The sequence below is a fragment of the Telopea speciosissima genome, chromosome 2 (genome assembly GCF_018873765.1).
Source record: "Telopea speciosissima isolate NSW1024214 ecotype Mountain lineage chromosome 2, Tspe_v1, whole genome shotgun sequence".
Taxonomy (NCBI): domain Eukaryota; kingdom Viridiplantae; phylum Streptophyta; class Magnoliopsida; order Proteales; family Proteaceae; genus Telopea; species Telopea speciosissima.
In genome coordinates, this window is record NC_057917.1 from 12903610 (window position 1) to 12919019 (window position 15410).

General features: G+C 39.9%; 1 protein-coding gene across 1 annotated transcript; it reads right to left on the reverse strand.

Moving 5' to 3' along the window:
* Positions 1–655: 655 nt before the first annotated feature.
* On the reverse strand, positions 656–15410 carry LOC122650357. Its single transcript, XM_043843766.1, has 4 exons — positions 15206–15410; positions 14906–15016; positions 14032–14100; positions 656–977 (listed from the first exon to the last, which is right to left on the reverse strand). Exons 1-4 carry the CDS (start codon positions 15362–15364, stop codon positions 927–929), a joined length of 390 nt encoding a protein of 129 aa, XP_043699701.1. The 5' UTR covers positions 15365–15410; the 3' UTR covers positions 656–926.

The window sequence follows — 15410 nt, forward strand, 5'->3', positions numbered from 1 at the left end:
TCCATCCGAAAGCTAATCAGATACAGATGCGGATATAGCACTATCCGAGCCGAATCCAATCCGTTTACATCCCTACATGCAAATTAGTACCAAACACTAGAAAGAGGATACCAAAAAGTAGAAGCGTGGGTAGATAATTGTGATCTAATTCAATGGTTGAGTCAAGGTAGTCAAAAGGGTTGGCCATGAGATATATTTAAGATTTTGCTTACAATTTCATCTTTCTTTTCTGCGTTGGATGTTGGTCATATGAAATAAAAATTGGACACTGCCCCATAAACATGGACACTGGCATGCGTTCTAGGTATCAGTTGGCCACTCCCATGTCCTATTTGTGCCTTGACACAAGGTAAGTAATGGAGTCTGGACCCAGATTGGTCAATGGCAGGCACGCATTCTTCACAAGCAAAGTTGATGCATAATTGCTAAAATGTTACAAAAGCCTGGTAGAGTTCTTGGAGGTAATGAGAAAAAATAAAGAAGGGGACCGATGCCAATCATTAAGATTAAATGCATGACACCCCTGCAAGTTCTTGGAGGTAATACACTTAGACTTGACAGGCTTAACTTATCTTTTCTTCATTTTGAATGTACTTTATGAAAACTGCTGTTCAAGGAGAACTCAAAGAGTGGCCTTAGATTCCAAGTCTCAGTGGATTTGCAATATTCAAGAAACAACACAAAATTTATATGCCCAGGGTACAAATTTCAGGGATAACATATCTTTTCACGAGCTGCTACAGAAACTTCCCCCTCATGTATGGTATCAAATAAACAAGCCCCTGGAATGGATATCACGGACCATGTTCAAGATCACTAAACAAAAAGGAGACCTTCAAGACTCTGCTGCATATAATGCAGTTGCTGACAACTACCTGATAAAGTTAAATCACAGAGACAGTGCTGCTCATCCGACAACCAACAACCTAACGCTCTGTAAATGATGCATTCATAAGGTTGAAAGCTGAATCCATGAACTGCAAATAGTAAAGCCACACCAATACAGAAAGGTCAGAACGTTCATAAACGGAATATGTGCATCAAAGCATAAAATGACAGATATAATACATCATATGTAAGTTTCATTGAGTTGAAGACTTGAAGATGCAACTTCACACCAAATAGTAGATATGACTGAGGACAACATTTCTTTACCACGGGTAGATGGGAGGTTTGTTTATATCTTATACATCCAAACTATACAAACACAAGAGAACCCTTCATAAGATTGAGATAATAATCATAATGGAAGACTATATATTCGAGAAATTCTTGGTCTAACCCCTCCTGTGGCAAGTCCATCTGCCATCTTGTTGGCCAACCTTGACTTCAGTAGAATTAGAAGTTCAGCAACGAAGCCAAGTGTCTAATGTGCTGAATAAGATTAAAATCTTCAAGGGCCATTATGCCTGAAGAAAGTCATCAAGTTTGGGACTTCAAGAGTTCTGGAAGTAATTATATTTCTGGTCATAGCCAGAGTCCGTGCAGGAGTTATTAATGGATGCTGTCTAGCACAACCTCCATATTACACTAACCAAACGGATGTTCTTTCTCTCTCTCTGAATAACTGCATACTTTATTAATGAGGGGGGGGGGGGGGGGGGGAAGAACACAAAATAGATATAGGAAACAAACCCAGGACAGGAGAATAGGACAGTCACCAATGTAATAATATCTTCTACAACAAAATCTTTTATATATAAGCTTTCATTTTTAAAACAGTAATTCTTATATATAGTAATTAGCATGAAATGCACAGTGTTAAGAATACTCTGTTAAAGTTGCTGGTGTTTGTTAGTAATGGATGCTGTTTATTATTTAATGTCTACCATAAGGGTATTTTAGTCTTTATGTATTACTGTTTTCAGTTAACCTGAAGATATACAAAGACCAAGGGTATATTTGTAACCTCAGCAGTACTTAAGTAATTATACATAAAGTGGCTACCAGTAGGAGATTTTACACTCTTTCTCTCATCCGATAGTCTTCTCCTCCATTTGCCTTCTTCTTGTTTTCACTTGCAATTTTCTCTTGTTTATTTTGTCACATGGTATCAGAGCAGGTTTAACTTAGATTTCTTGTCTAGTAAAATCTGTTTTGAGAGCCCTCAAAGAGATTTGATCATCACTGCAGAAAAATTGCTGCTTGGCAGCTGTTCTTGAATGATCATGAGATCTGAACATGAAGAAGGTTGGTTTATACCTTGACTATCAAATATCTCTTCTACAAGTTCTTTTGAAGCCTTTTGATGATTAAAGGACCTGCAGCTGCTGTTATCTTAATGATCTAATATCTCCCAGTCGATTTGTGGTGTATTCTTGCTGCCAATAGGAAACATCAAAACTGGGAATCAAACACTTGGATCTCAATCATATTTCAATGTTAATCTCTGCCCTACAAGGTGCATTTGATTCAATTTTCAACCTATATTTTAGGATCTGGGGTTGCTAATTCTGCTATACAGCAGTTTATACTTATCTGTCCATTAAATTTTTTAACAAATTTTGGCAGTTGTTTCCTACCATTAAGACCTTCACTAGATTTGAGCTGGAAGCAGATCAGATCATCAGATTGCGAGATATGGGTTTGCCTATTTTTATACCCTTTCTTGGTTCCTGAGATTAAGGATATATAATATATATGGGAAAAAGAACGCTACCCAGTCATGTGGCTCCTGGGCCTAGATACAGGAGCATGGGAAAATACTGCCCTGCCCCCCATGAAATCAAATATTGCATCTCTATGTTGATGTCCCTGAGTGCGCTCTCATTGGGCCCGCGCTGGTGTAGTATATATATATGGGAAAAGGCTAGGCACATGCAAGTGTACCATAGCTAGTGTCTTCTGTGTCTATCTCTTTCTTACCCCTTTGAAATGAACTCCATGCCCCTCCTGCATGATGCTCTGACCTGCACCCCTATTGGTGCTGCCCCCTAACTTACTGCACACGGGACATGAGCTATATATATATATATATATATATATATATACCCCCTCCTTCGCTCGAAACTATACACGGGCGTCAGAGGGAACCTACTCCTATATATATGGGACACAAAATGACCGCCGTGCCCCCATAGAAAGGCAGAAATCTCTGAGGGCGTGGCCCAGTGTCTAAGCACAGGGGCCGTGCACCGCACGTGACCAGGTAGCGTTCTCTTTCATTATAGATGTATAGGGAATAACTTGTTGTCACCAAAGTGGTGAACTAACAAGTTATAACCTCACTTTTTTGCCCCTCGTCTTATTCCTAAAAGTTATTTAATGCAGGGTTAAAAAGGGTTTTCAACAAGTTGGAAGTCATTTAATGTAGCATTTAATGAAACCCCGTTTTTACCCCAACATTAAATACTTTTGGGAATAAGACAAGGGGCAAAAAAGTAAGGTTATATATATAAATTACACACTTTATCTCATGTCCTGCAATATAAAGTACTGTTACAAAGACCTAATGTATGATATGCCTTCTAATCAAGATTACATGTTCTGGTTTGCCCTCCAATCAGAGTTAAAGTGCCTTCTAATCAAATTACATTTCTAGAAGTTCTGAACTCTATTTTCTTGCATCCTAAGTTTCATTTTCCAGTCTTGGCCCATATCTCTGAATCGAATTTGGAGAAATTGTTCTTCATATGACCAGTACACTAGATCAATCTTTCATGGTGATCGGAAGTTCTGATCTGAGATATGAATTTTATGAATTTTCTCCATCTCTATTTATCATAAGTCCGGCGATATTTGAAGTTCTTGTTTGTTTGATTATTTGTTGGTGTCTCCAAGGCTTCACTACTAAGAGGGGGGGGGGGGAATCAGTAGACCATAATTTTTTTCTCAAAAATGCAGTCCCACTGACAGTCACCTATCCATAGTTGTCATGGCGTCCTGGCGCTAGGGGAAAGGGCATATCGAGGTCCGCCATGAGATATGTATAAATATCGAGAGATATGGCTTCCATGGCGTTGCCATGGACGCCATACCACGAGATATGGGTATGTCGACCGATATTTGAACATTTAATGTATAAAAGTCAGGTTTATATATATATATTTTTTTAAAACGATTTAATAACTTAGATGCTTTTTCGTTAATGTGTATTGGAGGTGTAACTTGAAAAGTTACACTTGCAATACACATTATGATAAAACTTAAAAATATTAAACATAATAACTTATACCTAATGGGGGGAAATAGAAATCGCAAAAGGGGAAATCGAGAGGAGAGGGATCGTACCTCCGGCAACGGTAACTTCCTCGCTTCCTGCAACTCTCGAGTCTCGGCAGCCTTCGAACAAGTTCGAAGTTCGAACTCCGGCAATCTCCAGAACTCCAACTCTCCAAGTAAGTAAATTTTTATTTTTTTTTTAATTTGGATCTTCTTCCTCCTCCCAAGCAGACCTCTTCTTCTTCTTCTTAACTTCTTCTTCTTCAGTTCTTCTCCTCCGAGCCTCCAGTAGTGATTACAGCCAGTAGTATCGCTTTTTTTTTTTTTTTTTTTTCTCTTGCCTTGCTTCCTCTTCCCAGGCAGACCTCTTATTTTTCTTCAGTTCTTCTCCTCCCAGCCTCTGGTAGTGATTACAGCCAATAGTATCGTTTTTTTTTTTTTTTTTTTCTCTTGCCTTGCACAGCCACATTTACACACACAGAGACAGGGAGAGAGTCGAGAGACAGAGGGGGGGGGATTTATTTCAGTTAGTAGTCCTGGACTCCTCTCGGTTTTTTTTTTTTTTTTTTTTTCTTCTTTGCTTGTACAGTCACAAAGACAGGGACATAGTCGAGAGACAGAGGGGGGAGGGATTTATTCCAGTCAGTGCTGTAACCATAGTCCTCTCGGTTTTTTCTTTTTTCTTCTTTGCTTGTACAGTCACAGAGACAGGGACATAGCCTATCATTTGATTTTTACTATTGCTTTCAATTATTTGATAGGCTAATCTATATTTTCATACTTTCATATACACTAATGGATATTACACTTTCATGAATTAAACCATAGTATATTAGTAGTACACTTTCATGTTGATTTTTGATGTTATAGGACATATATTATAGCATACTAAATTACATTAAAAATAGAGAAAATAAAAAATAAAACATGGTCAACATGCTCGCCATGGCGGGCAACATGTCGATATATCAACATGACACCCCTCCACCGACTTGGATCGCCGGGACGCCGTGACAACTATGCACCTATCACACAAACACACCACTGCCACTCTGTTTCTCACCCTGCACACACCCAAACTGCCTGGAGCTGAAACTGGTTATCTCAAAGTGTTGCTACTATCAACAATCTGTAGACACCACTGGCTGGGGCACTTCAATTTTGGCTAGTTACAGTTCGTGTGTACTCCCGCCTACAACCAAGATTGATTAGGCCTACCAGGAGTGACACACCCACTCTGCAAAACAAATACACTTCAAACCAATCCACACAACCACAACAGACAATTTTTACGTGGTCCGGCGAATTGCCTACTTACACAATGCAATACCCATAATGGGTTTCGTATTTGCGCTAAACTCTTCAATTACTGCTCCTACAGTGATTGCTTCTATCCTTGATAATACAAAGACTAATGACCACAACCCCAACCACTCACAGCTCCAAGTATGAGGGACTAGCTCCTTCTAGACTTTTTGTTGAACACTTTGGGAGCACCCACTCCAAAGTCCCTTACAATGATAAAATGAATTAAAAAACAATTTCCCAATCCCCACTAAGATCAATTAGGCATACATCATCATTAAACACCACCTAGGATCTACAAATGGAAATGGGATAGAAATCAACTAAGTGGACTAGCCACTTGAAGTTCTCCACATTCCTCTATCAACCACACCTTCACCATGTTCTTGGGGATCCAAATGATGCAATCAAGTTGCTTTGATGATGTCCCAAACTCCCAAATGCATTGGCCAATAAAGAGCATCAAATTTTAATTTCTTGGGCACACTTGAGCTCTCACACACCACAGCATCAGATTCTTCTCATTTTTTTCTGAGAAAACTGCAACTTGAACCATCAAAATCCGAGTTGAAATGGCCAGTTATGGCCATTGAAAGTTTAGGGGTTTTCTAGGCATTTTGAGCAATTTTCATTACATGGGAAACGTCATAGGTGGTCAATTGTGAAGTTCCATGTGTCATGCACGCTGTTGGCAGCGATTAGGATTGCCGGATCAAAAAGATTCCCGGAGCGTGGGATTTAGACCATTGGATCTAGAGCTGTCCATCATGGGATTTTCGACACACACAGGCCTGTAAAATGGAATCTTGTTGTTGCACTCTGTGCGACTGCTAAACACCGAAGTACAGTGTAACATACCAGTTGGAACTTTGTGCAGCGCCGCATATGCTTGCATCTCTACGTGACCAACCCTAAAGGTGATGAAGGAATTATGTTACGGCCAAGGTTCAAGAACTCAGTTTCGGTATAGGTTTTGCCTACCCAAAAAACCAAGTTGGGCCGAGATCTCGGCGAGTTGGTGTGATTTTTTTTTTTTTTTAAAACTCGAAAGCTGGATTCGGTGGGGTTTTAGACCCAATTTGGGCCTAAAACTTGATACTCAGCCTATTTTGGGCCATTTAAACACAATGGTACTATCAGATTTTACAAAAAACAAAGTCCAAATAGGAGTTTCACTTCGGACCCTAGGTTGGTAAGCGACAACGTACTAATAGGCCCTATTCTACACATAGTTTAGTAATTGAAAGCAATCAAATCATACAATTAGTATAAAACAACTTAAATAAACATTACAAATGTAAAAGTGTACAATACATCAATCTTAACATATTACATATATCTCTATCATAAACCACCATCGAAAATCCTCAAAAAACAGGCCAAATGCACACTTCTCTGTCGAGTTCATCGAGACAGTCGAGTCTGGAGAGATCTCAACTGTCTTGGTCGAGATATGTACATTATTAAGGTAAGTTTGGTCGTCCAACCGAAATCTCAAACCGAGATCTCGACTCGACCGAGTTGGGGTAATATTTCATTTCGCCTTAAGTATTGTCTCGCTTTTTTCAAAAAGAGAAATTACCGAGATCTCGGTGAGCTCTTGAACTATGGTTACAACGTATAGTGCGTGCGACTACACCCAACCATCCGCTTGATTCGTTGAGAAACTAGTGCACGATCTTCTCTATTCTCCGACCAATCACATAAAGCTCCAGAATTAACTTCGTCTAAGCTTGTGCGCCTTGCAAACAGAACCTCCTCCAATCAATCCCAATCATGCGGTCAATACAATTTTGGAAGTGACTTTTGTTACAAAAATAGTGTCTCAATGTTTAGCCTACCGAGAGCACTCCTATTTCCACCTTAGAAATTTGGCCAGTAAAACCAACAAAAATGTTCGACTATATTCCAAAGCCAATTTTACCCATGATGCCTTGAGTTGTAACTGCTGGCCGACACGGCAGCCCCATGTGCGCGGGAGCCTCTACGAGCACGCCACCCAACATACAGCGGTGCCATGCCCCTTGCCGCACCATGGCCATGTGGCCTTGCCCCATGGGCTCTGTCAATGATCATGCGACCCTATGCTGGCTATGTTTCTTGACCCAGGTAGCTGTGGCCCTTTGCCTCTCCATGCTTGGTGTTGGCTACACATGGTCTATCCATGATCGTTGCAAGTGCTTGATGACCATGTGGCCTTTCATAAACTTTGCACTGCCACTTCAAGCCATGTCAACTTCTTCTCATAAGCTGCCACTTCATGAACATACTATCATCGACATCATAACTCTCATGACTTGCACATGAGTATGCACCCATGCATTCTCTCATGTACATAGTAACCTCTATCATCTCCATGCATGCTCCATCATCATCATCATTTCAATTTCAACATACCATGGACCATATCAGCATACCATGCATGTCACATGTACCCACATGCATCCCATCATAATGCTATGCATGATATCATTCATGTCCACACCACCCGAAATGCATCCACATCATCTAAAACACATCACCTCTCATACCTGACATACATGATACATCTATGCATACCATGATGCAGGCAACATGCCACCAGCATTACCATACAAACCACATGCCATCATCATCACATATGCATGACATGCATCTCATGATCTCAACATCATGCATGTTGTACATGTCATACACATCCGAAACACACTGTGCACATCAACTGACATTCGTACACATGTCTAACACATCCTGACACATCCCGTATATGTCAAACGCATAACAAACACATCCGGAAACATCCCCACCACATCTCTGACATCTCAAACACTCCCAAAACCTCATAACACTTGCACTGTTGCGAACAATGACATCACATACACTGTAAACACTGCCACACAACACCATAAGTCTAACATGCTGTTATATATATATATATATATGTCAACCAACATATCTATTTAACCTTTTTGGCACCCTCAGCATCTTATCCTCTCTGCGGTTGGTGAGAATTGTTCCTCTACGATAATGGTGGTTCTTCACCCTGCAGTGCAGATTTCTTCTTGATTCTACTGACTGTTCTAGAACTGAAACTGAGTGTGTTGCTAATATAACATCTCCTTTGGTGCAATGGGCAACTCTAAACCTTTTGTGGACAATGTAATTGTCCAAATTACCTCTATCAAGTTGAGTGGTGTTTTCAATTACCTACTATGGGCACAGGTTCTCTCTTGTAGTTATTGTTGATGATTATTATTCTAATGTGGAATGATTATATATATATATATATATATCAAATCTGAATCTTCTTCGGCCACGGGGTTCCTTGGTTGTTCTATGATTGATGTTCGTTGCTGCAATATTGGGATTATCATCTTTTGCATTGTTTGTCCATAGGTAGTGCTACATGGGGGTTGGGGGAAGAATGGAGTATCATTATGATGAGATGGAGATTTCTCCCTATTGCATCATCTATCTGTCTTCTAGTGGAGGTGAATTATTCAATGGAGTATTGTTATGATGGGATGGAGATTTCTCCCTATTGCATCATCTGCCTGTCTTCTTGTGATGATTATTTATTCAATGGAGTACTGTTATGATGGTATGGAGATTTCTCCCTATTGCATTATCTGCATGTCTTCTTGTGAAAACAATTTATTCTGTTTGTCTTCATACAAAGATTATTTGTGTCTTATTCGTGAAGACTATTTCTTGTCTCCTTGTTGGAGATTATTGAGCATTGACGGTCTCCTTGATGGAGATTATTGAGCATTGACGGTCTCCTTGATGGAAATTATCTATATCTAGAGAGAAAGAGAGAGAGAGAGATCCGTTGCGTGAGCAACCCGACTGTGTGTTGCATGTGCTCCATAGGCCACACTTGCCTGTCTTCTTATTTGTTGTAATATGGGTACAAGGGTATAATTGTCTATTAGGGTTTATTAGGGCTGCCCAAGGGGCATTATTGTACTTGTACCTCATAACATTTTTTTTATAAATAAAGTTGGGCTGGTGTCTCAAAGACACAAGTTCAATTCCCCAAATTCATCATGGTATCGGAGCTAGGATCAACATAGGGATCCAAACCCTAATGGTCTTGCTCACGAAACCCTAAAACCACCACTGCCACCACCTCTCTCTCTCGGTTTTTATCACCGCCGCTCTCTTTCTTGGTTTCACAGCCAACCACTGCTGCTGCTCTCATTCTCTCTCGGTTTCACCACCAGTCATTGCCGCCGCCGCCGCTAGCTACCGCCACTGCCCCCCTTGTTTTTCCCTTTTCTTCACCCTTGGCGATGAGTTTTTCCCGCCAAGGGTTCCTTACCTTGCTATGATCTAAATCTTCCATTGCAGTTTTTGGAGATTCTTGATACTTTTTCTATGTGCTAGGATCTAATGTAGATGTGGTTCAGCTAAGAACCACTCTACAGTAGGATCGATGATGGGTCGTAGCAAAACATCCAATTAGAAACAAAATCAGAATTAGAAAGTGGACAGAACCTCTATATTCAGCCAAGTGATGGGGCTGAAATTCAAGTCGAGTGTAGGCCTAGATAGGCTGGATTAGTCCTCCAAATTGGGGCTAATTCTGAATTTCTGATGGCCTGATGACAAGATATGCGCAGGTCACAGATTTAGAAGGGTAAACTTGAAAATAGGAGGATTGTAGCAAACAAACCAGTCACCAGAATGGTGTCAAACTTGGATCGAAGGTGGATCTATGCAAGGACTGGTTGCGCTCCAAACAGCTCTCCAATCAAGCAGAGGATTGCAGAGATCTGAGCCTCCAAAGTTGTAGCAGAATCTGGGCTGAAAAACAGGGCCGCAGGAGTGTTTCAGTCCTCTTGGTTGTGTACAGCAGCAGCAATCCTTGGAAGTGATTGGGGGTTGAATCTGGTCTTCAAAGGAGTCTTCACAGCAGCTTGTGGCAGTCAATAGGAAGTAGCAGCAGGGGAACTCCATTGGGGCAAGAGAGAAGGGAAGAAGAAGATAGAAGGTATAGGGTGATAAGGAGATTTGGCTCTCTCAGCCCTAGGGGTTTTGGCTCTCACCAGCCAGGCTCCCTGCCCTTCATTCTCACAATAGGATACTTAAAACTTGCACAAAGCAATCTAAGCAACTTCATTAATTCATAAAATCATGGAGTGCCTCTATGGGCAGGTTACAATATATAAAGGTACAAGGATTGAGCTCCAAAATAGAACTAAAAATTAAAAAGTCCCTTATAAGGCTAAAACTTGGGTTACAAGTAATGAAACTAAAATAAAAACTCTAAGTTGCAAGGTTCAAAATAGAAACTAAGTCTAATTAAAAAATAGACACTTAAGCCTACTCTCTAAATCTAAAATTAGAAATTAAACAAAACTTCTAAATCCCCACGCATAAAGCACCATGCAATCTGATCTTGGCCCCACAGAATCTTCTAATAATATTCTCGCCAAGGCAAAATAAGGGGCTGTGACACTGTTCACGTGAACAGTAATGTGAACGGTGTTTTGATCTCTTCATGTTTTGATCTACATCAGGATCCCTTTTGGTGCCCAAATCTGATCAACAACAATGTCCGACATGTCAACCGCATCCACTGGACAGGAAGGAGTCACTCAGTGCGAGCATGACTTTCCTTCGTTCCCTATGAGCTCCAGCAAACTAGACGGGAGCAATTACCTGATATGGTCTCGTTCGTGTTCTCTTGCTATTGGTTCCCGTGGCCTTTCTAGCTACCTTATAGGCGAATCTGTCACTCAAGCCTACTGCTGCTGGTCCTTCTCAGACTAAATGGGATACTGGCAACAGCCTTGTAAAGTCTTATCTCATCAACTCTATGGATATCTTCTCCTCGACACCACCGCTAAGATCTGGAAAAATGCTAAGGAGAGTTACTCCTAGGTTGTTAATGATGCACAGAAGAAGATTCATGAGACCAAACAAACAGTGATGTCTTTGTCCCAATACTACTCTACCCTGCAAGGTATGTGGCAAGACTTAGATTTCTATGGGAGGAAGAGAGGTAATCCTGTGAGAGGGAAAGAGATAAACTTTCCTAAAAAAGCGGATCTGAAATTTAAAGCAAATCAAGAAAGAAAGAGAGATAAGATAAGAAATAATTAATGAGAGAGAGAGAGAACCGTGGGCTTAGGAATGATCGTATTAGAGCTGATTTGGGAGTAGCTCCAATACAAGATAACCTACGAGAAAGTCATTTGAGGTGGCATAGCCATGTTCAATGGAGGGCTTTGGATGCTCCAATACGGAGGAGTGATTTGATTTAGATTGAAGGAACTAAAAGAGCCAGGGCAGACCTAAAATGACCTTAGGAGAAGTGGTGTGGAAAGACATGCAAAGCTTAGGCCTTGTATCAAGTATAACCTCAAATAGAGCTGATTGGAGAGTAATGATCCATGTAGCTGACCCCATTTAGTTGGGATTAGGCTGAGTTGTTGTTGTTGTAGAGAGAACTATGGGCGTGATGAAGGAGAGAGGAAGTCCCTTACCATAGGAGAGAAAGGAGAGAGAAGACAGCAAAGCAATTACCAAAAGAAATCCATTCAAAATCCAAATTGTGGGGTGGGTTAATTACATATATACAGAAACCAAAAACCAGAAATAGACTCCACTAAGGACTCTTGACTTTCCTAATACATTGAGACCAACTAGTAGACTCCAACTAAAATAAACTAACTTACTAAAAGAAGACTCCAAACATCTTGCGATCAGCTTAAAAAAATATAATAAGTAGAACCCACATAATCTCATCCATATACTTAGTCTCATGTACAGGGTTAAGGCCCCAAATATGGGCTTATAAAAGAGGCTCAGTACATCAATAAACCCAAAAAATAAAAATCCCAAGACCATAGAACCCCACCCATGGGCCAAAATAAAGTCTTCTGAGAATCTGAACTGCATCGGTATGACTGAAATGTCCTACACTTAAAAGGTCGTACTTTTTATATGCTCACAAATTCATGGATACTTTGATATGGTATCTAATGGGGCGAATTCAACAAGCAAGCTGATTCACCCAGGGTAATGCAACTTGGAAAGGATCTCAGGCTATCTATCAAATCAAGACAACGAATATATAGAGCTATAACTGTGATAACTTAATCTAAAAATTAGAAACAAAATAGGTTTAAGATTTTTTCTAACTCAATGCAGTTTAATTAAAAAAAAAAAGTTTGGTAGAACTGTTCGTACATTTTCATGAGCAATATAGGATTTACATAGATTGATTGGGCTTCTAAAGCACAAACTAGTCCTATATTTTAGGAAAATGGGTCTACATCTTATGTAATTGCTAACATCTCGTAAAATGGAGCATGCATCCACGCACATCCATTATGCATATACATAACTTTCATACTATCAACAAAGGTGAAAGGTTTCATGGTCTTATGTGGACCGCACACTTAGTTGTGCCACGTGAAAGGATGATGTGACAATTGTGACCATGGGATGTTAAGAAATGATCTACATTGTCCACATATCAAATTTCAGGCTCAAATTCAATCATGTACCCTCCCATGTATAGGCATACTGCCCCATGCCTCCTCTCGGTGGTCTATGCACCCCTTTTTGGCAGTCCCAGGTTTTTCTCTTTTTTTTTTGCCAATTAGCGGTACTCTTTTTGGGGCAAAAACTTGACATGTAAGCAAGGGACCTTGGGATCTACTTATCCACAAAATCTCAGACTCATTTAAACTGCCACGTTGTTGTAAATATGTTGCAGACAATGTAAGGTTATATGGTCGCTGCAGACCATGAAGCCCCAATCCATCAATAAAATCTTTTCACCATTGCAAAAAGGGGGAGGGGGGAGGATTCTACTTTGAACCCAGAAAGTAATTAACTTTTATACTTAGAAAAGTTAATTTATTTCTGCACCCATATGTAAGATGGTGAAGGATTCCATCCAACATATACACATAATATCATGTAATCTCTTATGTTACAGAACATAAAGATCTTCAGTAGTATCTTCAGTAGTAGCATCTAGACATAATTCTTCTACATCCTGGGAATGGTTTCCTGAAGATCGGAAGGGATGCTATGTGCATGAAGAATGACACTTAATATTTGACTAGCATGATGCTAATCAATCCTATTTGGTCAGACTATCCTCAAGTTATAAGTTATTTTGTTACCTTATATTTAATGCTTTACCATTTAGCTAATGAACAATAACTTGCAGGTAGTTTACATGCAAATTGCTTGGCACAATCTTGCAGAGAAAAGATGCCAGACATTTATCCAAGTAAGGGTTATTGGCCATAGAAAAAAATAGCAATATGAGCTAAATGGTTTTCTTTTTGGATACCGGGAAAAAGCGAAGCCCAAAATCAGCAGCATAAACTCCCAAAATTCTGAACTTATTCTGAGATTCAAATATTTTCAGTTCTTCATTAGGCCCTTCTAATATGTAACTAAGAAACTAGACTAATAAAACCAATACACAGAAAATGTGCACAATTTCAGATCCCAGGTTCAATTCATCTCATGGAAATTTTGCTTGAAGGGTACATTTATTTATATTTTTAGTACTTTTTTACAGCAAAAATAAAATAAATGCATTTGGAATAGTACCTTCCCAATGTTCCTAAGTTCCCGATCAACTGGTTCCATAAATTTCATGTTGATATTAACAGGCCACACCTGCACAAAATAAAAGTATTTTCAAGATTACCCAGGTAAAAGCCATCTGACAAACTAATAGGTCAATTCAACGAGGAGGGGGGGGGGAGGGAGGAATAGTGAAATAAAAAAAAAAAAAACAAGTATGATTGGCTCTGGGTCCACTGAATGTGTTTATGTACCTCTCGTACCAATGCAATATAAGCTGAATATCAGTTTTTAATCACCAGCAAGAAAACATTGTAAAAAAACAAATAAATATACAAAATGATACCTGAACACCAAAGGCGAATAAAAAACATAAGTTCAAAATAAAATAACATTGGTGTGACCAAAGCAGATTAGATTACTATTCACTCTGCTTCAGCAGTAAAAAGCAATTCTATTATTCTAATTTACACATCCAGGTTATGGCAAATTGTTAAGCAGCTAATCCATAGAAGATCAAGATGGATGCTTCCACAGATTGGTCTTCAGGAAAAGTAAATCTAGGATGACTTGAAACCAAGAAGCAAAGTCAATACCCTAACATAATGTCCTCAACAACAAAAATACATGAAGACGATACTATTTACAAGCAACATAGACTTAAAATAATAATATCCTAGCAAAGGGCCTTCCAAGTTCCCATGATTACAACCCATGAGCAAATACATCAATGAATAAAGTCCTTGAACTGGAATCAATTCTAACAAGGTTTGGAGTATTTGAAACTAGTTTGTCAGCCAGTAAAGAGAATATTATGTTTGGGGGGAGGGGGAGGGTGGGAATTACTAACACACATACACAAAGCGAACGTCCGAGATAAAGAGAGAGGAAGACGGACCTGGAGACCGAGTAAGCGAATGGGTGTAATCTGACCAGGCACAACGCAATCTGGTCCAGCAGCTTCAAGTCTAGCTTCCATTGCGAAGCCTGCACCGATAGGATCTGGGTGCTGCTCCATTCAAAGTTACAAACACGAAGAAAGAGAAAGAAACATCAATCACGCACAAATTTATAAATTAAGAATCAGAAAAAGAAAAAAACAATTTTGACCAAAATAAGCACACAACAGAGTAGCAGTAGAGCGAAATGAAATCATAGAAGAAAAGGGGGGGGGGGGGGGAGGGGGAAGGAACAGCACCTTCATGACAGCAAGACCGTAGCGAGAGTCAGGGTTTTGCGGGAGGCGAAGAACAGGAGAGTGGTGGATTTTGGGGACTGGCTTCCCTGTTGGGGATGCCCTCCATGGCACGTCCTTCTGCAGTGCTGCAGCCCTTTTGCCGCTACTACTGCTTGACATCCCTTCTCCTTCCCAATACTTTTTTCGTTTTCGAATTCCTCTCTCT

Coding starts and splice junctions, on each gene's coding strand:
- LOC122650357 (XM_043843766.1), bottom strand. CDS start 15,364: ATGTCAAGCAGTAGTAGCGGCAAAAGGGCTGCAGCACTGCAGAAGGAC. Junction 14,101..14,905: donor TTCGCTTACTCGGTCTCCAG/GTCCGTCTTCCT, acceptor TATTTTGTGCAG/GTGTGGCCTGTTAATATCAA. Junction 978..14,031: donor AACTTAGGAACATTGGGAAG/GTACTATTCCAA, acceptor TACTATTTGCAG/TTCATGGATTCAGCTTTCAA.